This window comes from Talpa occidentalis, unplaced genomic scaffold, assembly GCF_014898055.3.
Source record: "Talpa occidentalis isolate TD23 unplaced genomic scaffold, MPIMG_talOcc4v2.1, whole genome shotgun sequence".
Classification (NCBI taxonomy): domain Eukaryota; kingdom Metazoa; phylum Chordata; class Mammalia; order Eulipotyphla; family Talpidae; genus Talpa; species Talpa occidentalis.
The window spans coordinates 28715043-28742816 of record NW_026555331.1 but is presented as its reverse complement, the minus strand read 5'-3'; the positions used below and the strand labels follow the sequence as shown (position 1 = coordinate 28742816).

The window sequence follows — 27774 nt, the reverse complement described above, 5'->3', positions numbered from 1 at the left end:
CCGGCCCCGCCCCGGCGGCCGCCGAGCCCGGCCGGGCGGCGCTGGGCGGGCGGGGCGGGGTAGGGCCAGGGCCGCCGCCGTCTGGCGAGCCGGGACCTGCCCGCCCAACCGGGCGGCGCGATCTCGCGGGATCGCTCAGCTCTCGCTCCCCGTGCGCTGCAGAGGCTGCCGAGTCCCAGGCGCTCCTCGAAGTCGATTCGGGGCGCGGGGGGCGCGGGGGGCTGGACGGGGCTGGACGGGGCTGGACTGGACCGGGCTGGCGCGACGCCCTCGACTGCCGCCCGAGGTGAGGCTCCTCCGGCCGGGGCTGGGCGGGACCGCGGGCGGGATGTGGGGGATTGGGGGGCGCAGGCGAGAATCTCGGGGTGCGGGCCTCGAGGGGGCACGCTCGCGGTCGCAGGTGCCGGGGAGGCGGCGGAGGACGGTCCGCTCGGGCCGAAGTCTCCGCGGAGCTGGGCCCAGCTCCCGAAAGGCGACGCTGCGGCCGCGGGCCCGGGGCGCAGCTGGGGCGACCGCAGGCCTGGGGCAGGTGCCGGGCTGTGGGGCGACCTGGAAGCCCTGGCACGGGCGTTGTTGGGGTGGGGTGCGGCTCTGGTGACTCAGAGCACGCTGCCGACCTCCCTCTCCCAGGACAGCTCGGCTCCAGTTCCCTTCGGTGGGGTCAATTCTCTCCCCAGCCCGTGAGAACTCGTGCGCTCTTGCACAGGAGGAATCCTAGACGTCTTCCTCCAGTTGGCCTTGGGGAAAAGAGAAAAAGTCTATCCCTAGAAGACTGCCAGCAAACTTGCTCTTAGAATCTTTAAAATAGTTTGAAAACTCATTAGGATTTAAGGGATTTCCTTGAAGCGCAGTTTTCTTGTGCGTAATAAGGTATCCAACAGGGGACCATAGATTTGACAAATCTATTAACCCTTTTAAACGTATTCCTAACTGCTCCAAGCTCACCCATCTTGTGCCCCCCACCCCCCTTTACCCGGTGTTCCACGCAGCCCAAACCTTCTATCATCAGGTCACTAGAAATGAGGCTTCCTCACCAAATGATAGTGTCTACGCCAAGGCAGGTGGAAGAGTATCCCATAATTTCCCGTGCTTTTTCCAGTGTTAGTAACCTAGGGTGAACATCGTAACTGTGCACTTTGACGTCCGCACTGAAGTTTTTGACAAAAAAATGCTGATACACTTTTTTGGGTTGTTTTGACAGAAATTGACCCAGGACTCATTTTCAGGAAAAGAGCTTCCGTCAAAAATGGTAAAATAATGGAATGACGAATTTGAACATTTAATCTTTGGATGGAAATCTGAGAATGAAAAGAGCAATTAATGCAAGCCATGTGGTAAAAGCAGGAATTTGAGGAAAATGGAAATGTTTATCTTTTTGTGGACATGTATTTTTCTACCACTCATAAGAGGGCACAGTCTTTTCACCTGTGAACCAATTACTGTTCCCAGATGTATGAAAATGACCTACAACATGACCTTTTTCCCTAATCTGATGGGTCATTATGACCAGAGTACAGCTGCTGTGGAAATGGAGGTGAGTAGTCTTCATACCTTAGCAAATAGTTTATGCTGTAAATGTGACTTTTTTATATTATTTTTCAATGGATTTCTTCCAGTCGTGTACAAGTCATCTTTTCAGTAAATCCTTTTGAAAATTAAACCCCCTCCTCTTCCCCCCAACATGTTTTGTCTACATTTATAGCTGTTTGGTGGGTTTCCTCAGGATAAGTTTGGCATTGCATGTAGTTATGAATGATTTCAGAATTTCTTGCACCTGGAAAATACATTGTTTTCCTGAATTGATTATGGTTGTTCCTCTCGAAATGCAAATTCTGAATTTTTCCTGATTCATTGAATATATATTCTATATGACCTGGACTGTATTATGTATTTTCATAAATAGTTGTAATGTTCACTTGGCACAGTTTTCTGAAGTAAGTCAAGGCTTTGGGGACTATAGATAGTGTGTTACTAAGGCTTTAGGGACTATAGATAGTATATTACTAAGAAGTAACTTTTTTCTTGTAAAGCCTAACACTTAAGTATTCCTTGTAAAAATGAAACCACCTTTCAGGGTAAGAACAGAATGACATTAGAAGATTGCCTTAGGTGCCTTGGTTACCTGCCTGTGGCTTAGAGATAGGCAGATTGCTAGGGAGGTGTGAGAAGAAAGACTGTGACCGTAGGAACTAGAACCTGTTCTCCTGTGTAGATCTGTTAGGTGGATAAGTCTCCTGAAGAGCCGTCTCCTCCAAACTGCATTTGTAGTTTTTCCCCTGAAAAACTCTCCAGGGATGATAAAAACTATTCCTCCCCAGATTGTTGCGAATAGAGGACCCCTAAAATTTTAACATAGATACCACTTTAAAAACCAACTAGCCTTCATTTTGCTATCTTCCATGTTGCCTGTTTGAATAGTTGTCCCACTACCTCCTGAAGATTCATGTCTAAAATAGGCCTGCTTTTAAGTAGATGCTAAGTAAATACTGTGCACTTTAAAAGGATTTTACCAATTATGTTATTGTACTATTTCAGTGGTTTTCCAAACCATTTCAAGAAGTCAATTTGAAAACTTTCAAAAATGATGCAGTGAGACTTACATTGATTGGGATGGTTTGATCTGTCTAAAATAAAGCATTAGTGGGAATACCTTCAAAAAGTGTTCATAGTACTCATTTTCACATTTTCTCTGATAATGTGATTTGATTTGATTACAATTTTTTTAAATCCAGGATTCTCTCTGTGTAGTTGCTACATACATTTTAAGTTTGAATGCTAACACTGACCTTATATATAAATTCAGATTATTTAGACTCGAGTCCCTTGTAGCATATCGTTATTAAAAATAGACGCCTTTTATCAAATGCTTATAATTGTAAGATATGAACTGGTTTTTGTACCACACTGTCTTTTTAAAAGCAGTTGTTGCTGATGAAAAATAAAAAGTTTCTTTCTTGTTTACCAACACCTTTCCCAGGTAGTTTTGTGTCTGGACATTCTCAAGATATTTCTGTTTTTTCTCCTTTATTTAATCGCTAACATTACCAGTCTCTTCATAATATAATGTTCCCTTTACACTAAACTGTTTCATAGCCTTTACTAATTTTTATTCTATAAACCATACTTTGGTATGATAAAAGAATGCCATTAAGCAGTCATTAAATACTAGCATTAACCTAGATCTACAAAAGAAGGGATATATAAAAGCAAAATAATACCAACCTGAGTCAGACTTTCAATCCCTAATATTTTTTTGCTCTGTGTTATTTCCTGCTCCCCCATCCTAATTTGTCCTCAGTCAGCAGCATTCTTTTTTAGTTCCTCTATTGAATGTCCAGGATCCTATCATTTGAGAGGTTATAAATGATCCTAAATATCATGCAGAACTTTTTAACCACTTTTGTGCCATTGATCCCTCTCAGAATAAGAGAAATATTTTAATTTTTAAGTGGCTAAAATGAGTAGGATTACAAAGGCTTCCAATTCTATTGAACAGTACATCTGTGCAGAGCCCAGGTAGAAACCCCTGAACCCTTTCTTAGGTAAAGAAACTAAAACCCAGAGAAGCTGCATGATTCCTACAAGATCTGAGCACTCTAATCTGAGAGTCTTCTCTGTCAAACTACACTCTAGAACTGAAAAAAGTGAAGAGCAAACTCTAGGGTGGCGCCCAAGGCTCTTTGGGACTTCTGCCTTCTCTTATACTCTTGGAGTCAGTCAAATCATGTGCGGGACTCAAATCCTCATTAGTCTCTTACCGCCATGCCTTTGCACATGTTGTATCCGCTGCCTCTTGGGTTCTCTACTTACCCTCTTCACCTGCTCGCCTTTGTCGGGCCTCACCTGAAACAACAACTCTATGCCTAGTGAAACTTTCTTACACCTTTCTCTCTAGCATATTTAACTGCTCACTTTTCACACTCTGAGATTACTTAATATATATGACTGTTCTTATGCTCATCATGGTGGATGGCTACTGTTTACATGGCTCTCTTACTAGATTGTGATCTTGTTAAGAGTAGGAATAGTTTTTATTCATTTCTACTCCTGACACCTAGTATAGTGCATGATAGATGCTTAGTAAATGATGGATAAATAAAAAGGTGGTGTTTCCTCTCCTAATTGATCACAAAGAGAATTTTCCTTTCAAGTCCTTATCTTCCACCTCTAGATTCAGCAGTGTCCAAGTGAAAAACATTCTAATATTTTTAGGCTGGCTTACATATCATCCACTTTTGTTCTGCCTAAGCCTAGTTCAATAAAATAATATCCATTGATATCTTCTATGTTCTTTTGCATATTAGTTTGACATGTGTTTCTTAGAATTTAAACAGTTTTATCTTTAACCATTTTATTTATTTGGAGTAAAGGAATTCATCTTATTTCCTAATAGAACTCTCTTTTAATCAAATTTTATTAATTTGCCATTTGTTTACATAACTATAGAATTTGGGGAGTACAGCATCACACCTCAACATGTGTGCATGCTGTACTTCCCTCCACCAAAGGCACAGTGAAAATATGCTACCTCATTCCCATCTCCTCCATATATTTCACAGTCTGTGGTTACTTTTGTTATGTTTTGCCAGTTTGTTTTCTTTCATTATTTATATTCCACTTCATTCACATGAGTGAAACCATCCAGTAATTGTCTTTCACTTTCTGACTTATTTCACGTAGCATAATCACCTCAAGATCTATCCATTTTTTTCCCCAGGAAACATAATTTCATCTTTTTAAGTAGCTGAGTAGTGGGAATTCATCTTTTGATTGGGCCATAGTACTATAAACTATATGTGTCAGATTTTTTCCAAACATTTTACTTTTAGTACTTACGTTTACATTCCAGCTATGTACTAAATTATACCTGCATAAATATTGGATTTTACTTTTTAAAAAATGTCTTTTAGTTTCTCTAGGGAACAGATTGGGTTTTATACCATCAAACCGGCTGCCTTTGTTTCCAGCTGATCCCTCTTGAATTTTTAGTGTTCACTGTGATTTAATATTAGGATGGGGTGAAGAATTATCTGATAGATTATGGCAACCAATTGTGCTTTCTTAGCTACTAAGAATTCCATATAAGTTAAAAATTACCTCACTCCTTTATAGCTTAGTTTTCATTTTGTATGATGGACTATCCTATTTAATAGAATATATGGCATTTGTGATTGTTCCTCATCTGTGATTATGTGAAAGGCTTAGAGCAGTGATTTTCAAACTTTAGTTGGTAGACCGAAAGCTTCTGAGCTTGTTAGAAATGCAAGTTCATGGACCCCATACCAACCTACTGAATCATGATCTGTGAACCTAGAGCCCAGAAACTGGTTTAACAAGCTGTCTGGGTGTTTCTTGTGAACATTTAAGTTTGAGACCCACTGGGTTTAACTGGGGATGCACACTTTTTCTGTTAAGGGTCTAATAATAGTTTGGCTTTACAAACCATACAGTCTCTGTCACAGCTATTCAGTACTACAGTTACAGTAATACAGCAGTCATAGACAATATATAAATAAATGAGTATAGACTACATCCATTTCCTTATTTTATAATTGAATGCTGAGATTATTTGTATTACAGAGCTCACTTACAAATCTGAATAGTGACTTGTCATTGTAATGAAAAGGATGTAGTCTAACTCTCCCATGAGGAAAAACAAAATGGCTGCTTGGTTTTCCATTGTGGAGTTTTTTGTTTCACATCTAGAGCATTGTTTCTCAAACTGTGAGGTTGATGTCCCTTAGGGAGTGATTTTATCCAGAGAGAGCTGAGACTGATCTAGGGGAAATGGAAATAGGAACATTGTATTTTCTTTTTGAATTGGCCTTCATTGAAGTTAGGCAAAAGTAAAGCCATGTGTTGTGTTTGGAACAGCATGTGGTCATTCCACTTTTGAACAGTGTAAAGGGAAGTGAGCCCCAGAAACTGTTTCCTTTCCACCTGTTAGTGTGGACTATTAAAAATCTCTATTCAACTAAAAATGAAGGGATGAAGATAAATTGTTTTATGAAGATCTGTTTCTATTGGGCAGTGGTTTTTAAACATTTTTGTTTTTCTGCTTTTAGAAGTGGCACCTTCTTATTCTCTAGTCTTATATTCTCACACATAGAAAGAAAATGTTTAGTATGACAAACCTCTTTACTTAAAATGAAATAGGTATTGAAAAGTGTCCAAGTCAGTTGTGTATATAGTGGCTACTATTGTGTTTTAAATCTAGAAACCAAAGCACCTTCCTTTGTGATGTTGTGTTGTACTGGTAGGGAGAGTAACTTGACTTCCTGAGTTAGCAAAATCGGGTTAGACCTCTGTGTGAACAGAAGACTGTAATTGTCCTGGGAGGCTCTACTGACAGGCACAAGGTTCTTAACAGGGTCATTCCTTGGTCTTCCACGCTCAGGGATATTATTAGTTATCCTTTCAGGAGACATATCCATAAAGGGACATGGTTTTCTGAGACCATCGAAAGACTGTTCTAGTATGATTAGGTGTTTAAAATAAAAATGATGGGCCTCCCGGGTGGTGCAAGGGGTTAAGACACAACCTGTGAAGCTGTGTGCAGCCTCTGCAGCACGAGTTCTGTCCCTGGCTGGACATGGAGCAACTGACATGGCGCAGCAGACCTCTCTCCTGACTCACCCACTGCTCCCCTCAGCAGTGTACATCGGTCAATCTGCCTGTTCTGTTCCCCACTCTGTCTCTGGTGAATCCTCTCACCCCCACACCTCTGGCCTGTACCCCACCACTTATATACATAAATAAATCAATCTTTAAAAAAAAAGAATTTACTATCCTTATCTCAGAAGCCTCTTTCATGCTCTCTCCCAAATTCCCTGCCTATACTGTCCCTGAAGCTGCCTACTTAACTCTAACTTACCCTAGGGCTTACTCCCACCACCACAGCACCTGTCACCCAGCACATAGTCCCTTGTGCTCTTCCCTCCCTTGTTTTGACCCCTCTCTTTCCATCTCCCCTGCTGTATGCTTCAGATCTTGCAAGTTTTGTCTTTTTCTTGACCCTTTGTTCAATTTCCCTATATTCCGTCTATAAGTGAAACCATCTGTTACTTCTCTTTTTCCTTCTGACTGACTTTGCTTAGCATAATCCCTGCCAGCTCTAGCCATATTGCAACAAGTGGCATGAGTTTATCTTTTTTAATCGTAGTGTAGTATTCCATTGTGTAGATGTACCACATTCTCAATACATTCATCTGTTTGGGGGCATGTAGGTTTTTTCCATATCTTGGATATTGTAAGTAGTACTGTAGTAAAGATAGGAGTACAGGTTTTCTTTTGAATTCCTGTTTCTGTGTCCTTTGGGTAGATTCCTAGGAGTGGAATCACTGAATCATATGGTAGATCCATTTTTAGTAATTTAAGGAACCTCCACACAGCTTTCCATAGTGGCCGGACTAGTTTGCACTCCTACCAGTAAGAGGGTTCCTTTTTCTCCACATCCTCCCAGCATTTGTTGTTGCCAGTTTTTTTTAATATGGGCCATTCTCACTGGTGTGAAGTGGTATCTCGTTGTGGTTTTGATTTGCATTTCCCTGATAATAAGTGATGACAATTAGTTACTTTTATATTATTTTAATTTTCAAAGGAAAATGCTTCTGAAAAAATGAGTTAAAATTTGTAATGCTGTCTGCTAAGAAAGATTTCATAAATAACAAGCTTTCCATTTTGGAAATAATGTGAATTCCTACTTTTTCATTCTACTCTTGTATTCCAGACTCCATTTCACCTTTTTTCTAAAGAAGCTGATTTGACTGGGATTGGTCACATTCGTGAATATAAGTGGCAGAGTTTGTACCATTTTATTACACAGTAGCCCGTGTTAATTGGAATAGAAGTCTCAGTGATAATTGATAAAGAGTTTGTTAGATAAACAAAGTGAGGATTCAAACTCTGGAGAAGAGATGGGTCAGAAAGGGGTTCCATCCAACTGCTTTTTTGACACCCCCCTCCTCACCTCCTCCAGGTAGGGTCTGGTTTACAAAGCACTGGAATAGGTGGGTTGGTTTTTTCCCTTCAGAAAAAGAAGAGAGTTATGTTTGGGACATGCACATGGCAGAAATAAAGAATTTGTGGGCATATGTTAATTCCAGATGGGGTAACATGCATACTTTAAATTCATTATCTCTGGTAGGTATAATTTGTTTACGAGAGAGGCAAAAACTGAGAAGATAAGAAAATGTCTGCTTGGTTGGACATTCTTGGGTCTCTTGGGGCATAGAGTCCAGTGGAATTGAAAGGGAGCCTCAAGGTTTTCACCCAGCAATTTCTGGAGGTCTGTATCAGTGGGCAGGGTTGACCACAGGGTCCCTTCACAGCAGTTTTCTTTAATCTGCTGACTTTTGCCTCTGCAAGTTCTTTTCCTTTCCAAGGCAAAACGTGTTGATTTTTTTTTCACATTCACTGATATTCTCAAAGAATTTATTCAAGATTCTGTATTTTTTCTTGAAAGTATTTGCTCTGTGATGTGTAAATATTTAAGGTCCCCCCCCCTTTTTTTTAAAGATTTATTTATTTATTTATATAAGCACTGGGTGCAGTCAGAAGTGCGGGAGGGTGAGAGAATTCACCAGAGCCAGAGTGGGGAACAGAGCAGGCAGACAGACAAAGTACACTGCTGAGGGGAGCAGCGGGCGGCAGGAGAGGTCTGCGCGCCAAGTGGGACCCTCACCCAGTGGCCGGGGACTGGCGCTGCTGAGGCTGCCAGCAGCTTTGCAACCCAGCACTCAACCGCTGTGCCACCAGGGGAGGCCCTAAGGTCCCCTTTAGATCTATACTGACTGTTGTCTAGCTTAGACCCATCACTTTTATTTTTTCAGTCACTTCTTAGACTTCTTTGCTTTCTCTCAACTTTCTTTACCGACACTAGAAGTTGGCTTTATTTTTGGTGCCATTTTAAAGTAATAAAAAACCTTTTATTACTTCTTGAGACTTACTAGGTATGTAACCTTGAGTAGATAGCACAGATCCTGAGCTGAGAATCAGATGCTGTGTTGTCACTTGGCCGTGTCCACTGGTGAAGTTATTTGCTCCATATAACAGTGGGATTCTGAGGCATGTCAGAAAAATGAAAAACATTTGTATATACTGTGTCTTTAAAACTGTAGGGGACAAGGCATGGCCAAGATATTGCAGCAGAACCACTCTTCTGTGTCTTAGCTTTATATATATTTTTAAAAGCAAATGTTTTTTCTTACTTTGATTCCTCTCTCTTAAAATTATAGCTAAGATTTTGTCTTCAGGATCTTACCCCGGGATCCATATTATGTTTTCTTCTATTATCATATCATTAATAGTATGTGAACTAGCTAGTCCTTTCCTGAGGACTAGCTCATTGAGACCAGCTAGTGGTCATTTATTGAATAAATATTTGCATGCCTAAATAAACAAATACATGTTTGTTTACTAGGAGCTAGGCATACAGTAATGAACCAGACAGACCTCTGTGCATTCATGGAGTTATATTCTGATAGATGAAATGTAAGGCAACCTGTTTTTGTCGTTGTACTTTAGTTTTAGTTTTTGGTGAAGGCTTTTATTCTTAGATTATTTTTCCCCTTCTCCTTTCTAAAAAAATACCTTTAGACCTATATTAATGTTTTACTCTAGTTATTCCTTCATTTTTTTCTATATAGGTTTTTTAACTTTAAAAAAGGAGCCTACTTTCTTTGTACTTTTACTAATTTTTTTTTTCTTCTGTGCCCTTTCAACCTGAGCTAGGGTACCCAGACTGGTTTAACAAGAAAGGAATTTACTAGAAAAGAAGCAGGTTGGTCATAGAATCAAAAAGCTAAAAATAAAGCTCAGACTCTGCCAGCTACTCCCAGGACACAGAGAAAGGAATAGTCTGCTTGTAAGCACTGTACACAGGGAGTTTCATTGAGGACAAATCTTGGCTGGAAGGGATCCAGGGTCCTTAGCCTGATACCAGATAGTTGGGTGATCCCTCTGGGATCCTGCTGGTACCATATTATTGAGGTTGATTGCTGCTCTGCTTCTGGCAAATTGACTTCTTAGCAGTAAAACCAGATCACTTCAGGGAGGGGAAGTCTATGTCACTGTATCTGGGCACTCCTTTCTGCCATTATGGTCCTTTTGCTTGTGAGCATAGTACGGAAATACTGGGATGGTAAGGGGAAAGTGATTAACATCCACAGAGTGGATTTTTTTTAAAGATTTATTTATTATACAAGCACTGGATACAGTCAGAAGTGCAGGAGGGTGAGAGAATTCACCAGAGCCAGAGCGGGGAACAGAACAGGCAGACTGATGAAGTACACTGCTGAGGGGAGCAGCGGGTGCGGCAGGAGAGGTCTGCGCACCATGTGGGACCCTTGCTGGTGGCCAGGGATCGAACTGGTGCTGCAGAGGCTGCAGGCATCTTCGCTACCCAGCGCTGAACCACTGCGCCACCGGGGAGGCCCACAGAGTGGATTATTTAACCTACAAGCTTAAAAACTTTCTCTGTTTGGAGAACTTTTGGTTTGCATTCACATGTAACAAAATAATTTTCACATTGTTAGTTCATTTTGGAGAAGTCTATTCACAGTCTGCTTTTCCAGACTCCTAATCACCAGTCTCCCATTCCTGTTCCTTACAGTCCCCATCTGATTATATCCTTCTGAATCAATGTGACTCCTTACTTTAGACCATCTTTCTGTTGACAGATATAGTGAATACCACAGCAGTTCACTCTCAGCTGAGGCCAGCTTGTGTTAACCAAGCTGGAATTGTTTCCTCATCATCCAGTTAGTCAGAGGGAACTGTACATGAAGCCATAGGTGTGTTTTAAGGAAAAGGTGGCAATAGGGTGGAAATAGGCACTCTTAAAAGTGTGAGCAATAGGCTCATACTATTTTCCCACGTCTTTAAGATCTGCTAGCTCAGGCATTTGAATGATGAAATGCTTTCGGTACATATGACATCATGAGTAGATGAGTTAGATAACACGCAGTTCATGAAAGATAGCCTGATTATTTCTAGATATCCCATAGTTGTGTCCAGTTTCTACCAGATACTAGCAAGACCAGGTGGAAGTTTCCTTTTATTTATGTAGGTTAATCTTTTCATTGGCACATACCTATGGCCTCATCAGCTCTATGTCCTGAAAAGATGGTGGACCAGTGTGATGTCCTGTGAAATAATGATATGGTAGGAGCCTCTGACATTGAAATTTATTTTTTTTAAGATTTATTTATTTATTTATACAAGCACTGGGTGCAGTCAGAAGCGCGGGAGGGTGAGAGAATTCACCAGAGCCAGAGGGGAGAGCAGAGCAGGCAGACTGACGAAGTACACTGCTGAGGGGAGCAGCGGGTGGCAGGAGAGGTCTGCACACCATGTGGGACCCTCGTCCGGTGGCCAGGGATGGAACTGGCGCTGCAGAGGCTGCGGGCAGCTTCCCAACCCAGCGCTCAACCACTGCGCCACCGGGGAGGCCCTGACAGTGAAATTTAGGCAAAGAGCTTCCTAATCACAATATCACTAGATTTCTTATGTGAAAAGGAAGCAAATTCAACTGATATAATTTGGCAACCTGCAGGATTAAGTTGTGCATTTGGTTTTCAACTTCTTAAGCCATAAATCCTTTTAATCCAGTGTTCACTCCACATCTAAGGCTGAGAATTCAGGTGTGCCAGTTTCTTGTTCTCTTTGTAGGGCAGAGCACTCACCCCATTTCCTTAAATACACTGTGCTCTTCATGCTCCTTTCTGCTTTCCTGGCAGTAGCCTCTCAGCCTTGCCTTCACTGCTATAGCATATCATCTCTAAGACGTTCTAGGGGCCTAAATGATTATAAGGATAACGCATTCTACTATGTTTATCTCTAAATATTAACAGAATATTCACTGCTTTTAGCTTCAGTTAGGCCAGAAAACCAGCTCTATAATTCCTGCCATTTCACTGAAGTCACTTACAACCCATTCTTTATGTAATTGCTGTACCTATCGGTACAGAAACCAACTTTGCCTAACATAAGCAGAAAACGGACAGACATTGGATAGCTTGAAGAATCATGGAGAAGGGCCTCCTCGGTGGCGCAGCGGTTGAGCGCTGGGTTGCGAAGCTGCCCGTAGCCTCTGCAGCGCCAGTTCGATCCCCGGCTGCTCCCCGGCCACCAGAGGAGGGTCCCACACAGCATGCAGACGTCTCCTGCCGCCCGCTGCTTCCCTCAGCAGTGTACTTCAGTCCTTCTGCCTGCTCTGCTCCCCGCTCTGGCTCTGGTGAATTCTCTCACACTCCCACGCTTCTGACTGTAGCAGTGCTTGTATAAATAAATAAATAAATAAATCTAAAAAAAAAAAAAAAAAAAAGAAGGTATTTTTAAAAAGTTAAAAAGAATCATGGAGAAGCTAGAAAGTGAGGCCCCAGGTACAGGGAGGAACAGGGGGGATCCAGGGCACGGTTGGATCACAGATCCGTCTGTCCCCAGTGCCAGCAGTATGCCTAAATCATGTCCCTGGGTTATTATCCTACTGCAGTTTTCTCAAATAATCTGACTCTGCTTTTTTGCCTAACCTCTCCCCAAGAATCACAATACCCAGAGCATCCTCATAGCCAGCCTTAGAGTCTATGTTCCCATGCGTTATTTGTTATCAGGTTACATCTCTGCATCCTTCCCTAAGCCTCTGTAACATCCCACCTACTCTGGGATTCCAAAAGATAGGACTGCTGGGCAGATGAAAACAAATGTTTACTCCAGATTTTGGCAAAAGACAGTTACCTATCAAAGAGAAAACTCCGTTGTAATACCTGTGGTGGTTAGGAAATTTGCATCCAGCTCTGTTACTCATGTCTTTGTTACCTTTTCATAAACTCTTTGATCCATGAGATTATCTAGTAATTCATTGCTCCCATTTTACTCTAATAGATGTTCTTAGCCTCAAAGACAGAAAATTATCTGCCAGATGTGGGACAGCTAGTCAATGGCAGAGTGATGACCAGAATTACAATGCTGGCATTATTTCCAGCAAAAGTCTATATAAGATACTCTGTGTATCCTGGTTTTCATTGTCTATCGTACTGTTTGGCTGTGGCTATTTTTCAGAATAGAGGTATGAATTGGCTTTTTAATTGACTTCTTCCTCGTCCTTACTGGCACTAATAGTAACTACCCTGGGATTTTTGCCAGGAATGACCATTTCCTTAAAGGAGTGTGCCTACCTTTCATTTCTCTAAGCATTAAAGCTATAATCAACAGAACTATTTTAGTTATTATTGAAAGTAGAATTTCAGGCCTTCCTGGTGGTTCAGTGGGTTAAGACGCAACCTATAAAGCTATCCACAGCCACTGCAGCATGAGTTCGATCCCCTGTCAGGGAGCAACCCATATGGCACAGCAGACCTCTCCTGACTCACCCGCTGCTCCCCTCAGCAGTGTATTTCAGTCAGTCTGCCTGTTCTGTTCCCCACTCTGTCTCTGATGAATCCTCTCACCCCCCACACCTCTAGCCTATGTACCCCAGTTCTTATATATATAAATAAATTTTTTTTAAAAAAAGGTAGAATTTCAGAAGCGTTACTGATGTTTTATGTTGTGGTTAGTTGTGGGTAAGTTTCTGAGTCTTCTCTAAGAAGGAAATTTGAAAAGTAGAATTTCATGACCCAAATCATGAAGGCACTGTGTTACTAAGAATTGTGTCATTAAGGGGGAAGAAAGAACAGACCAAAGTGAAGAGACTAAGAAAGCTTGAAATTTGTTCCATTCATGGGTTTACATAGCTATCACTTACTGTGCCAAATACTTGTTAGTGAGATTCCAAGTATAAAATTAACAACATAAGAAATACCACAAATGAGTTAAGTTACTAGTCTTTCCATCTCAAGGTTTGGTTTCTGAGGGTGATACCCATGACATTTTGTGGAAGACCACTAAAGATTTCTATCAAGATTTTTATTTCAAAAGATTAGGGAAAGAAGCTCATTCTGTTTGTTTTCAACTGATTAGAAGACTGACTGCCCATTATTTAATATAATTTAATATAATTGGTTCTAAAATTATTTGTTCCAAAACTACCTACTTTAGGAGGTACATGTATTTTCTGGAATGCAACAAACATAATTTGAGTCTTTAATTGTCTCGTGAACATTTATTTATTCAGACTGAAGACTTTTGCTCCATGTAAAGCGTTCCCTAGCCTTACCTGATATCTTTTCTTCCCTTCATACTTGTTAATATTCTTGCCTATCTTGTACTTTGGGAAAGGGTAATTTTCTGGAGAGTTGGGTGTTTAGACGACTCAGTTTGGAGTCATATGGACCCAAGTTCATATTCCAGTTGCCACTTATTGCCTGTGTGACTGTAAAATTGGCTTAGCTTCATAGAGCCTCAGTTGTCTCATCTTCAAGGTGGAGGTAAGAACATCTATCTCTCAGGATTGTTGCAAAAAGAACTGATACATGAAAAAGCACAGTGCTGAGCTTGAGATGAGTGCTAAGTAAATCAAAGTTCTGATTTCTTTTCAGTAACTACAGTATTGGTAAACGTAGCATTACATCAGGAATAACTCTAATCAGACCAGATTTGGGGATTTCAGTAACAATTTCAATAAGAAATTGGATTCTTTTTTTCTCACTTGTAGTCTGAGAGCTTAGATTAGGTCAGCTGTTTTCAAACTGTGCTCTATGGAGGTGCTTTGAGGTCACCACCAGGAAAGGGGAGCAGACAGAGCTACCTCAGAGGGAGGGTTTCCTGTTCCAGCAGAGCAGCTGTGCTTTTATTTATTTAATTTATTGGGCTTCTTTGTAAATCTTATGTAAAGGAAGTATTCCTTGGCAAAACACACACACACACTCTCACTCACTCACACACACACTCTTTGAAAGTAGTAGACTTAAAAGCCCTCACAGAACCCTTCCATCTCTAAATTTCTTTGTCTGTTAGTCTGCAGAAGAACTTGAAAGCCAGTAGCCCACACTGTATATCTGACCTGAAGACAGGTTTTGTTTGTCCTGAACAATATTTTAAATGTTTACATTTAAGTGTTAAAATTTTAAATTTGGGAGATTTTACATAGAAATCCAGATTCTATTATGTTATGAAAAGTTGATATAGCTGACAATGCCTTGCCCGTATTTCCATATAATAGTCTGCTAAAGTTGCATAGCAGCTGCTACCCAATTGCTCCCTGTTATCTCATAGTCCTTTGAATTTACCTCTCTAGCCTCTGAAGGTATTCGAATCTTCAGTATCTGATATGTCATCTGCAGATTGCATGAACACTCATGAACACTGACATTGAATAAATCAGTGCTGGTACTCTGGAAGAACTAAACACAGGATGTGACTTGCCATGTTAAAATAGGAAAAGTACATTTGCTATTTTCATTTTCCCTGCCCTTGAACTGGACAATAATAGTTCTTAAGTGCAGACCATCCATTTATCACCGCTGTTGCAGAATGACTTCTGAGTTAGAAGAATTAAACACAGTGTGTTTTAATTCTTTCTACCACCAGCTCTAATTACCAGACACTCAAAAAGTTGAGGAGCTAGGTTTTTTGGGGATGGTAAACAAAGAAGTACATAAATGCTTTCCAGTTGCCCACACCCCTCTTCCTCCCACCTCAGTCCCAGAGGAGGAGTCAACACGTCTGGGTATTGTTCTCCAGGATAGAAAAAACTGCGGGAAAGTACTCTGCTGTTTGCTTTCCAGCAAGTTCCTATTAGGTGTCAAAGGGTCAGGTCTCAGAGCATCATTCAAATAAAGGAGACAAAGTATACAAGCCTTGTTCAGTCACCCCAGGACAAGGTAAACTCTTCACTGATCCAAAGTCCTCCAAACCTGTTGTCCTCTAATTGCTGGGTGTGGGTTCTGTATGTGCTCTTTAAATCAGACTTCTTAATTGTAGTGTTGGAATCAAATCTCATATTTACTTATTAATTTTTTATCTTTCACCTTTCATTTACTAAGAAAGAGGTATTGAAATTTCTCATGATCATGGAATGGTCCATTTCCCCTTGTAGTTTTGTTGTGCAATTTACTAATTGACTATATGCACTGCTCAGCAATGTATTTTTAAAGTAAACTTGTTGCAGTTTCTTTAGAATGAATGTTTGGTGGCAGGAGATATTTACTTGGTTACCTTGTGCTAAAAGCAGAAGTTCTCATTCCTTTCACTCTTCCTAATTTTCTCAAAGCTTATAGTTCACTGATGAGATTTCTTTTCCTGTTTCTTAAACAGGTTTTTTAATCTTTCAACCTTCACTCTCAGTGGCATTTAGAGAGGAGGGAAATGTTAATATATAAGTTTAGTGCATTCCTCTTTTATCAGAATTTTCATCTTCTCTTACTCTACATATTCTTGTTAGATAATTCCGTTGAATTCTTTCAATCATTTTTATAATGATGACTATAAAATCTATATTCTTAACCTAATGTCTCTTACCTATATAACTCTAGTTGTTTAACTGCCTATTAGTAGATATCCACACTCAAATACCCCAGCGGCACCTTAGACTGTCCCTCAACAACACAATGGATAAACAAATTATGGTATATACAACGAAATACTACTCAACAATGTAAAAGAATGAGCTGTCGAAACATGAAATAATGTGCCATTTGAGATCTGCAGATACCTAGAAGTTGCCCACTTTTCCTGTCGTGCCAGCCATTCACATCTGTCCATGTGCCTATGTTCTTGTGATACTGGTCAGTGTTTTTATAGGCAAACTTCCTCTTTGCCTTTCAAAGCTTCTTTGGGGCAAATTGCTTGATATTCAGCTCTGCAGAATTCCTTCACCTTCTCTAAAGAGTTTCTGGCACAGAAACTGTCAACCTTAGGGGGATAGAGCAGGAAAAGGAAGGTGAGGGCCTCCTGTCTACCTTAGCAGACTGTTACTCACCGACTATCTTTCACTCTGTGCTGTATCTCTCCCTGCTCTGTGCTTGATCCCCAAGTGCCCAGCATCTCTATCTCTGTTTCTCTTGGAAACAAACTGGTAAAATGTACTGGGCATCTGGCTCCCTGCCGTAAATGTGGGGAGAGGGGCAGTGACAGAGAAAGGAATGGATTAGTAAAAATTCCTCCACTTTTAGTGCTACTTGACACTCAAAGAACTGAGATTGAGATCTTCAGAGGCAGATCAGCTCTTCTCATCTACTCCTACTTTGTAATCCACCCCCATATTCCGTTAAGTCATTTATCATTCCTCTAATAGTTTTCTGTCTTTCACAATCTGAGACATTATTTTTTGTTATTTTGCTTTGTTTTTGTTTATTAAAAATATTAAGTAAACTGGCATCATCTCTCTGTTCATTTACTAATTGAGTTATTACTTTTTTCTCTCTTTTTTGTCTTTTCAATGAGGAAGCAAGGAGGAGAAAAGGAGATAAACATATGAGGTTAATCTTTAATTGAACCTACCCTTGCTCTCTAAAATATAATCATCACAGTGACTACATTTGAATACTTACTATATGCCAGATACTGGTATAAGTGCTTTACATTTATTAGCTTAGTATTCGTGGTGATCTTATGAGGCTGGTATAATTATTGTCATCATTTTACAGATCAAGACACTAAAGCACAGAGAAGTTAATTAACTTACCAAAGCTATATAGTCAACGTGTGTGCAGCTAGGATTCAAAAATCAACTGTTCGATTCTAGAGTCAGTTCCTGCTTAACACTCTCCAATAGTATCCCTTTCTTTAATTTTAAAATTGGAAGAACTTAGTATGCCATTCTTGTTCTTCATGTTCAGGCCCAGCGGACATTTCCAATCTCATCTCCTTACTCTGGCCCTTATTCTATTCTCTGACCTATTATTCTAGTGATACTGAATACATTATGTTCTCACAATCCTCAAATCTTTTTCATGTTGTTCGCTCTGCCTTAAACATTCTTTTGTTGTCCAAATTGTTCAATGCACTGTTAAAATATTTCTGCATATACTTATAAATTGAATATTTGTATACTCTGTTTCATCTAGCAAGCACCACATGCTTTTGATTTGTTTCCATTTAGCATATCTTCTTGAAAAATATATTATGAATAAAATAATAAAATATTCTATTGCATATGAAGAGTTCATAACTCCTAATAGACAAAACAGAACTACCTCTTCAAAATTTGATTTACTGAGAATGAGATTTAAAGGTTCTCCAGGGTGTTAGTGAGAAGTGTGACCCTTGAACAACAAAGGTTTGAGCTGTAAGGGCTTATTTGCATGCAGATTTTCTCTTAAAACAGACAGTGTAAACTTAGGAAGTCGATAAATGCAGTACTGCACTATAAATCTATTTTCTCTTCATTATGATTTTCTCAATAACATTTTCTTTTCTCCAACTTTACTATAAAAGTACAGTATATAATATATATCGCATACAAAATATGAGTTAATTGACTATATTTTTGGTAAAGGCTTCCAGTCAACAGTAGGCTACTCCTACATTGTTCTAAGGTTAACTGTATTTATTTTAAACAGTAAATGAATTAATTTCATTCATTTGTTATTAAAATGTTTGCTAACCTTACCTTGCTGTTTTTCTTAATAGCATTTTCTTCCTCTTGCAAACCTGGAATGTTCACCAAATGTTGAAACTTTCCTTTGCAACGCTTTTGTACCAACATGCATAGAGCAAATTCACGTGGTTCCACCTTGTCGTAAATTTTGTGAAAAAGTATATTCTGATTGCAAAAAGTTAATTGACACGTTTGGGATCCAATGGCCTGAAGAACTTGAATGTGACAGGTAAATTATGTTTTCTACTGAAAGCTGACTGATTTTTTTTAATATTAGTGTTATTTTTCCAAAATGTAGGTGGCAGGCTTTCATTATATAATTCATCAAATGTTTATTGCACACTTAACACATGCCAGGCACTGTGGTGATACGTGTGGCAGACACAGTGGTGAGCAAAATCAAACTTGGTTCTTGTTCTCAGGGATTTACAGTGGGGTGGGAGAAACAGATACCAATCAAATAATTTTAAAAACAGATACCAAACAAATAATTTTAACATAAAACATGCTAGATACAAAGGAACGTATCCAGTGCCTTTTACCTGACCTGGGGTGAAATGAATCTTACTATCAGTTCACCAGCCCTTTTACACATTCGTCTTGGTTAAAGTTGAGGGTGTTTATACTCAGCGTCCTAGGAAATCACCTACAACATGCACAAGAATATTATTCCTAATTTTTTTAAATGGAAAAAAGTGTAAAAGTCCTTTGTAGAAAATGATTAGTAAATTGTGATGTCCTGCACACTAGAATACTACCATTTAGTTGATAAAATGAATGCAGTTGCCCCACATCTACTAACATGGATACATCTAAAAAATAGTGTTAAGAAAAAGAAGTTACAGTATAATATATACAACACTATCATTTATGTAAAATTCAAAACTGTGAAACAGTACTGTATAATATTATGGTTAGAAAATGACACAGTAATAATACTGTTACATTCATGAGGAGAATAAAAACTAAACTTGCAGTACTGAATATTTCTGGGGAGAGAGAAAAGGGAGGAGCACCAGAAAGAGCTCCCAACTGTATCTGAAAGGTTGTTTCATTTTACTTAAGAAGACAGAAAGCAAAACCGGTATGTTAAGTTTTGAAACAGGCATCAGTTACATGAATGTTCTTTATATGGGCATACATGTGTTTTATTCTTATTTAAAACATTAAAAACCCCACTCATTTTTAAAATTTATGGGTCCCTCAAAGTAACACTGATATGTAGAAACTCACCTCAGTGGTAAGGTTCTGTACAAAACAGAAATATCCTTGTGTAACCTTCAGGTCTGCCCATAAACAAGGAGGCAAAGACGCAACCAGAAAGAAAAGGGGATGTGAGTTGAGCTGGGCCTGAGCTGCCTCTTCTTGATCTTACTGCCCTGCTTTAAGAGCGTAGTTATCTCTTGAGCTCCTCTACCTTATCAGTGCAGGAACGGATCTCATTACAGCCATTTAGTTGTCATCACCTTACTCACATGGTTGATCTAATTTGTGTGTAAGCATTAAAAATTGAAAATTAATTTCCCTAAGACTGTAAACAAACAAGTCAGCACTTTTTGTCTGGAATCAAGAGAAATTCCTTAATATTCAATCCTGAAGGTAGAAATTATTAAGAATTAATTGTTTTCTGAGTAAGAGAATTTTTATGTTCATCAACAACCACAGCATTTTTAATCAACTTCAGAGCTCTCTGCCCCACTCTACCCTGTAATGTATTTAGGTTTGTATGTCTTCCCGTCAATTATGAATGCACAAGGAAATACTTTATCATTGGAAGGCATAACATTTAAGTAATGAATCAATAACAATGTTGACTTTATACATTTAATTTTTTTAATCTTTACAGATTACAATACTGTGATGAAACTGTTCCTGTAACTTTTGATCCACACACAGAGTTTCTTGGTCCTCAGAAGAAAACAGAACAAGTCCAAAGAGACATTGGATTTTGGTGTCCAAGGCATCTGAAGACTTCTGGGGGACAAGGCTATAAGTTTCTGGGGATTGACCAGTGTGCACCACCATGTCCCAATATGTATTTTAAAAGTGATGAACTGGAGTTTGCCAAAAGTTTTATTGGAATAGTTTCAATATTTTGTCTTTGTGCAACTCTGTTCACATTCCTTACTTTTTTAATTGATGTTAAAAGATTCAGATACCCGGAGAGACCAATTATCTATTACTCAGTCTGTTACAGCATTGTGTCTCTGATGTACTTTATTGGATTCATACTGGGCAATAGCACAGCCTGCAACAAGGCAGATGAGAAGCTAGAACTTGGTGACACAGTTGTTCTAGGCTCTCAAAATAAGGCTTGCACCGTTTTGTTTATGTTTTTGTATTTTTTCACCATGGCTGGCACTGTGTGGTGGGTGATTCTTACCATTACTTGGTTTTTAGCTGCAGGAAGAAAATGGAGTTGTGAAGCCATTGAACAGAAAGCGGTGTGGTTTCATGCTGTCGCCTGGGGAATACCAGGTTTTCTGACTGTTATGCTTCTTGCTATGAACAAAGTTGAAGGTGATAACATTAGTGGAGTTTGCTTTGTTGGCCTCTATGACCTGGATGCTTCTCGCTACTTTGTACTCTTGCCACTGTGCCTTTGTGTGTTTGTTGGGCTGTCTCTTCTTTTAGCTGGCATTATTTCCTTAAATCATGTTCGACAAGTTATACAACATGATGGCCGGAACCAAGAGAAACTGAAGAAATTTATGATTCGAATTGGAGTTTTCAGTGGCCTGTATCTTGTGCCATTAGTGACACTTCTTGGATGTTACGTCTATGAGCAAGTGAACAGGATTACCTGGGAGATAACCTGGGTCTCTGACCATTGTCGGCAGTATCATATCCCATGTCCTTATCAGGTAACAGCTGTCATTTGTGTAATCTTATTGCTTAACTTTAACATAGAAAATGTATGCTGAAATGAACTCTTGTTGGTTTAAACATCAAGTTAGATTTCAGGTGAGAAAATCCAATGAACATAGGAAATTATTCCTGTGCATGAATTAAAACTGGGCTAAGTGTCTCAAGAGTTCTTAAGTTTTAGTTTTAGTTACAAGAGAAAAGAAGACTCCTTTCACTATTCTTTCAAAAAGTAATTTGGGTTGTAAAGTCAGATTAATGGTGATGAAGAGCAGAGTGAAAATAGCAGGTCAAAAGTGCTGCTACTTTAGGAGTTAATTCACTTAGTAGGTAAAACATTCGATTATGTTTAAATTGATTATACTTACAATTTTTTGCATAGTATGTGCTTATGAAAACAACTTGCTTTTTCCTAAACTTTCCTATAAATCATTTAATATAAAAGTGTAATTAAAACAAATAATGTTTCTATTGTTTATAATTGATATAAGGTGGGTTTAAGGTTTAAAAAACAGGAAATATCTGAAAAAATTCCTTAAAATTTCTTAATGGAAATTTTGTTTTGTTTTTAATAAATTTTATATATTATGACTATATATGGCATTAATTATGTTGAGTACGAGAGCTGTAATCACAGCTTATGAAATCAAGGAATGTGTGGGCTAAGTTACTTTATATCATGTATCTTCTAGAAAGTGACTGCACTATTAATATAGTAGGACCTGGTTTATGTCCTTACATGTGGGGACAACAGTTTCACTTGCCTGTAGTCTTTTACCCATAGTTCTTCGTTTAGGACTTAGGAAAGAATATATCACACTTAAAGCACTGTTTATTATATTATGTCAAATGATTTTTATTTAATTTTTTTATTTTATCTTATGCATGTGTTACTTATTTTTACTGTTGGGGTGTAACATTGATTTGCAGCACTGTATTTGATTCAGGGGAACAGGCTCATACCTCTTCAGATGTACATCACCATGCTGCACTCACAGCACCATAGCACCCTTTACCCTTTGTCCATTATCCCCCACTTCTCCTTAGTAACCTTAATTCTATGGTCATATTTCTAAACATTTTATAATAAAACAGATTGAAGACTTAACACTTTTTCTTTTATGTTAACTCTGTAGGGTTTTCTTTCCACTTTTATTATGTTACTAAAATTGTATTATTCACTGTTTTTTTTTTTTTTTTTTTTTTTGTGTGTGTGTGTAGGCAAAAACAAAAACTCGACCAGATTTGGCTTTATTTATGATAAAATACCTGATGACGTTAATTGTTGGCATCTCTGCTGTCTTCTGGGTTGGAAGCAAAAAGACATGCACAGAATGGGCTGGATTTTTTAAACGAAATCGCAAGAGAGAGTAAGAATCTATTGAATTACCTGACATTATTTAAAATAAATGGGTCAAATACCAAATATTCAAATCATCATTGCACTGGCATTTCACTATGTCAGCTGTTGTTTCAAGTTTACAAATCTTTGTCATGAGAGATATACTTTATTTTGGCATTTGTTATATGAATCTTTGACATATACTATTACACTGAAATGAATGACTTGTAAAATGTATGTTTCCATGACTTATAATATATCCAATATCATTTCTGCTCTCATTGGATTATTTTGGGTGCTGCATTTTAGAATCTTATCCTTTTCTATCAAGGATAAATGATTAAATGTGATCAAATATAGGTAAGAAAATCTATAAAGTATGGTTCAAATGTGATGTTATGAGCATTCTTTACTACTTAAAATGTTTTTATACGCAGTATTGACTTAACATTTTACTTACTTGCAAAAATTCAAACCTATGGAATATTCTCTAGCAATATACTAAATTTACATGTATGAGTAGATAGTTTATTTTGTCTATTTATGTACATTTCACACAATACACTACCAACAAAACTACAGAGTTTTTAAAACTGTTCCCCACTAACTTGACTAATAAAGAATATTTTTTTTGTGGTATAAATTTTAAAACTATAGACTTTTTCACAAATAAATTTTTGGAGTCTGAAGAATCACGTTGAATTGGGCTTCAGTTTTTGTACTATTATGTCTGTCTCATACTTAAATACCCATAATAACTTCAGTATAATTTGCTAACTTTAAGATCAGAAAACAAATTTAAACAAAGACCATTTGTTATGTTCTGCCTCTTTTCTGATTTATTTTTATATGTGATATCTTTACATATGCTACATATACAGGTAGACCCCTACTTTGTACTGGTTTAAGTTTCCTTGCCCTCTTTCTGTAATTTTGCCAATTTAACTTCTTACCAGTTTACTAATTATGCTGAGAAAAGCAACTAACAGTGTTAGTTGCACAAAAGATTTCACTTAAATACTTGCATCTCATGGTATTTATAATCTCAGATTTTATAAATAAGAGAAATTATATGGAATTTCAAACTTTAATGAATAAAGATATCCTCTGCTTTATGACTTCTGTACTACTGAGTATTTATCAAGTAAATCCTCTCCTTGAATTTTCTTACAGTCCAATCAGTGAAAGTCGAAGAGTACTACAAGAATCATGTGAGTTTTTCTTAAAGCACAATTCTAAAGTGAAACACAAAAAGAAGCACTACAAACCAAGTTCACATAAGTTGAAGGTCATTTCCAAATCCATGGGAACCAGCACAGGAGCTACAGCAAATCATGGCACTTCTGCAGTAGCAGTCACTAACCATGATTACTTAGGACAAGAAACTTTGACAGAAATCCAAACCTCACCAGAAACATCAGTGAGGGAAGTGAAAGCAGATGGAGCAAGCACCCCCAAATTAAGAGAACAGAACTGTGGGGAACCAGCCTCCCCAGCAGCATCCAGCTCCAGACTCTGTGGAGAACAGCCTGACAAGAAAAGTCAGACCGGCACTGTGAACGATAAGAGCAGTGTATCTGAAAGTGTGCGGAGTGAAGGAAGGTAAGCTTTGATTTTTCTCTCTTAAGTCATGACTGTTTTGGAATACCATGTTATGCATATTTTTTTAAAACATGACACATCTGCAGAGTAAGCAAGGGAGTTTGGTTTTAACAGATTTGTGTGCAGCCTATAATACTATTTCATAGTTTAATTCTTAGTTTTCAGAAGAACTTTCATGTATGTTGTTCACATAGAAAACTAATGTTCATTTCTATGGTAAATGTTAAGAGTTGCTCATATGTACATGTTTAGGATTCACTTTGAAGGACACTTGATTAAGTTTTAATGAGTAACTTGTTAGGGTACTAAAAGGTATTTTTCAGTTAATATGAAGATGATTACAAAATGTTTTTACCTTCTAAATGCAAAAGGATATTGACATTAGTTAGCTGGAATGTCTTCCTTGTGGTCCCAGCCTAGGCCACATGCACCTATAACTTTCCACATCCAGGGTGGGTTAGTTACACACTTTGTGCTCCACTAGACTTGTAAACGCCTCAAAGACAGAGCTGAGGTCCTACTCATCTTTGTGTTCCCAGCCTCTTACAAGTTATCTGGCCCGTAGTGGGAATCAAGAAAATACTAACTTGAGGGGCAAGAACCCTGTTTTGTTATTTATATTCTCCGTGGGACACCACGGAGAGGAGGTAATTGATGAAGTTTCTCAAGCTAGCAAAAATTGTATTCAAAATTAAATTCTTTGTATTTTGAACTATTAGAGTTTACAGAAAGATATTTAATTAACTGTCTTCTAATAAAGGTGGGCATGGTCAGGAGTAAGACTCATGAAAAGTGGACGGCAAGTGTCAGGGGTTCTGGCATCACATTTGTGTTGGTGTGTATGTGTGTCATCTCTCGCTCTTTTACCTAGGGTAACTCCAAAGAGTGATCTTACTGAAAATGGCCCTGTGCAGAGCAAGAACTTGCAGGTCCCAAGTTCTTCAGAGCCAAGTAGCCTCAAAGGCTCCACATCACTGCTCATTCATTCAGCTTCCGAAGTTAAAAAAGAGCAGGGCACTGGCAGTCACTCAGATACTTGAACAACCGATTATCCCTGGAAGCAGCTTGTGTTACACTGGAGGTGACCACTACACTGTCCTCAAAGAATCACTGTTACAGTCTTCTTTTGCACTTAAGTCTACATGGGCTACTGTTACACTGGAAACAACAGATTCTGGGAATAATAGGATTCGTTTCACACAAAAGCTGGTGACAACGATATACCTGAAAAACAGAAATGTGCAGGTTAATAATATTTTTTTAATTGTGTGGGAGGAGGGAGTTAGAGGAATCTTCCTTTTCTTCTATGAAGATTCTACTCTAGTAAAAGATTTAAAAGATATACTATGATATTTCACGTTTATAGTATAAAGTAAAAAATTTTCTTTGCTGAGATATTTAAAACTTAACCTTGTGTCTTTTTTTATGTATTTGAAAATAAATTTATGTGTATTTGAGTTTTTTTAAGGAATCCTGGAAAATCTGTTCAAATATTTTTATTGCATTGTTCTGTATTTAGCATTACTTTGGTAGCTTTTACACTGAATTTCTAAGAAAAGTGAAAAATAGTATTCTTGTATAGTATAAAAAAAAAGTTGACAAGCCAAAAATGTTGTAGTGGGAATTAATCTTTAAAAATCCATTAGCTTTACCTTATCATCTTAAATGTGTGAATTTTATAAACTCTCATTATTTTAGGAATTTCACAGGTCCATTATGCAACTGAAATAAGGTGCTTACTGAAAATGTCCACTGTTGATTTTATTATGCTGCTCACTGACCTTTCTGCATTTAAAAAAAAAAAAAAATGACCTGGGGGATTAGTAGATGAAATGTTACTCTTTTATAAATTAAGTCAAGTGCAATTGATTCCTTTTTTTAAGAAAAATGTTTCATGACCATGCAAGATTATATTAATATGGCTACTTATAGTTGCTTGTACTTTTGTTTTTGAACAATTAGAATTGTACAAACACTTTGTATTTATGCAGAATTTTTCTCAGACATGTAGAATTCATTTCTGTAGCTAAGTTAGGATTTTAGTGAACATTCAAAAGTGTATTAGCAATATTAGTGCCAGTCAGTGGGGAAAAAAAATGTAGTTCTGAAAAAATGAAAGAAAATGTACTTTGTATAACATCCTTTAAAATATTAAAGTATTTTCTTAATTTCATTTCCAATTAAGTATTACTCCTTGGACAAGATTTCCTGAAACTTTTTGTTTTTGTTTTTCTCTGTTTAGCATTCTGTTAAATTATCATGTACTGTATGGAAAATGTTGTAAATATTAACTTTTCCACATTTTTGATCTTTATATACAAAAACTTTGTTTTATGTGGTATTTTCGGTAATAAACTTTTCTCAATATACTAGATTGGGGAGTATTATGTGGTTATGTATAGTGGGCCTGGCCAAGGAAGTGGTATAATTAAAAGTGGCTCCATGACTGAGTAGCTATAAACTCTTTTTAACTGGAGAGGAAGGCGGTCAGGACTCTGTCAACATCTCTTCTTAAAGTATAAGTTTTCAGACATATTTATCATAACTCTTTAAAGCCAGTGAGAGATCTGAGGAAATGGGGTGAAGCAAAGTGAACCTAGGCCTCTGCTTTCACTTTATCAATGAGACATAAAACAGGATCATTCTCAAAACATGTTTTGTAAAATACTAAGTTAGTGAGGAGTTACCTGACTAAGTTCTGGGAGGAGAGAGAAATTCACACTGCCAAGCCCACATTTGGAATTGCTTTTGTCCAGAGAGCATTGGATGACGGGGAGAGGGTGACTGAGAGGTTGAACAGTGCAATTTGCAGCCTCCAGGCCATGGAGGACGAGGGAAAGGGAGTCTAGCACACCACGCTACACTTAGAATTGTGACCTTACTAACATTTACTCTATTTTGCAATAGATAACTATTAAAGACCCCTAGCTGCTCTAATGTTTTTTTAGTTGATTGTCCCTGGATTTTCTATGTGGATTATCTTTTCAACTCAAATAATGGTAACTGTGGTTTTCATGTATTAGCTAAAACTCACAACCAGTAATCATTAATGTGCTAGTAGCAAGCGTCATCATCTTAATTCTTCTGTTAAGTGAAAGTGCCTATATAACTTCATCCTGAAGAACACTGTTGGTATTTGATATAAGGTAGGTACTTTTTAATGAGTTAATATGGAGTCATTTTTCATTTTATAATTAAAAAAATGATGGTATTGAATTTATCAAATGCCTTTTTGCTTGTCATTATTAGTCAAGGTAAGCTAACTGCTGTAACAGACAACCGTCAGAATCTTAGCAGCTTAAGAAACTTATCCGCATGACAGGAACAAATGTTCTTGAGGTCACTGTCCAAGTGATTCCTCAAGGATTCACCACTTCCACCTTGTGACTCTGCCTTCTGTTAGGGATTTAGGTCTTCCCATGATTCTTTGCACCCGGCCAGCAGGGGGAGCAAGAGAGAGAACATGTTTGCACAGGAAAATGTTATG

General features: G+C 38.3%; 1 protein-coding gene across 1 annotated transcript; it reads left to right on the top strand.

Annotated features, from left to right (window-relative positions):
• The first annotated feature begins 239 nt into the window (after window positions 1-239).
• On the top strand, window positions 240-26656 carry FZD6 (frizzled class receptor 6). The gene is made up of 7 exons (XM_037502986.1): window positions 240-286; window positions 1202-1534; window positions 18511-18707; window positions 20325-21342; window positions 22565-22713; window positions 23859-24287; window positions 25159-26656. Exons 2-7 carry the CDS (start codon window positions 1358-1360, stop codon window positions 25325-25327), a joined length of 2139 nt encoding a protein of 712 aa, XP_037358883.1. The 5' UTR covers window positions 240-286; window positions 1202-1357; the 3' UTR covers window positions 25328-26656.
• Window positions 26657-27774: the final 1118 nt, after the last annotated feature.

Coding starts and splice junctions, on each gene's coding strand:
- FZD6 (XM_037502986.1), top strand. CDS start 1,358: ATGGAAATGTTTATCTTTTTGTGGACATGTATTTTTCTACCACTCATA. Junction 22,714..23,858: donor AAACGAAATCGCAAGAGAGA/GTAAGAATCTAT, acceptor ATTTTCTTACAG/TCCAATCAGTGAAAGTCGAA. Junction 24,288..25,158: donor AGTGTGCGGAGTGAAGGAAG/GTAAGCTTTGAT, acceptor TCTTTTACCTAG/GGTAACTCCAAAGAGTGATC.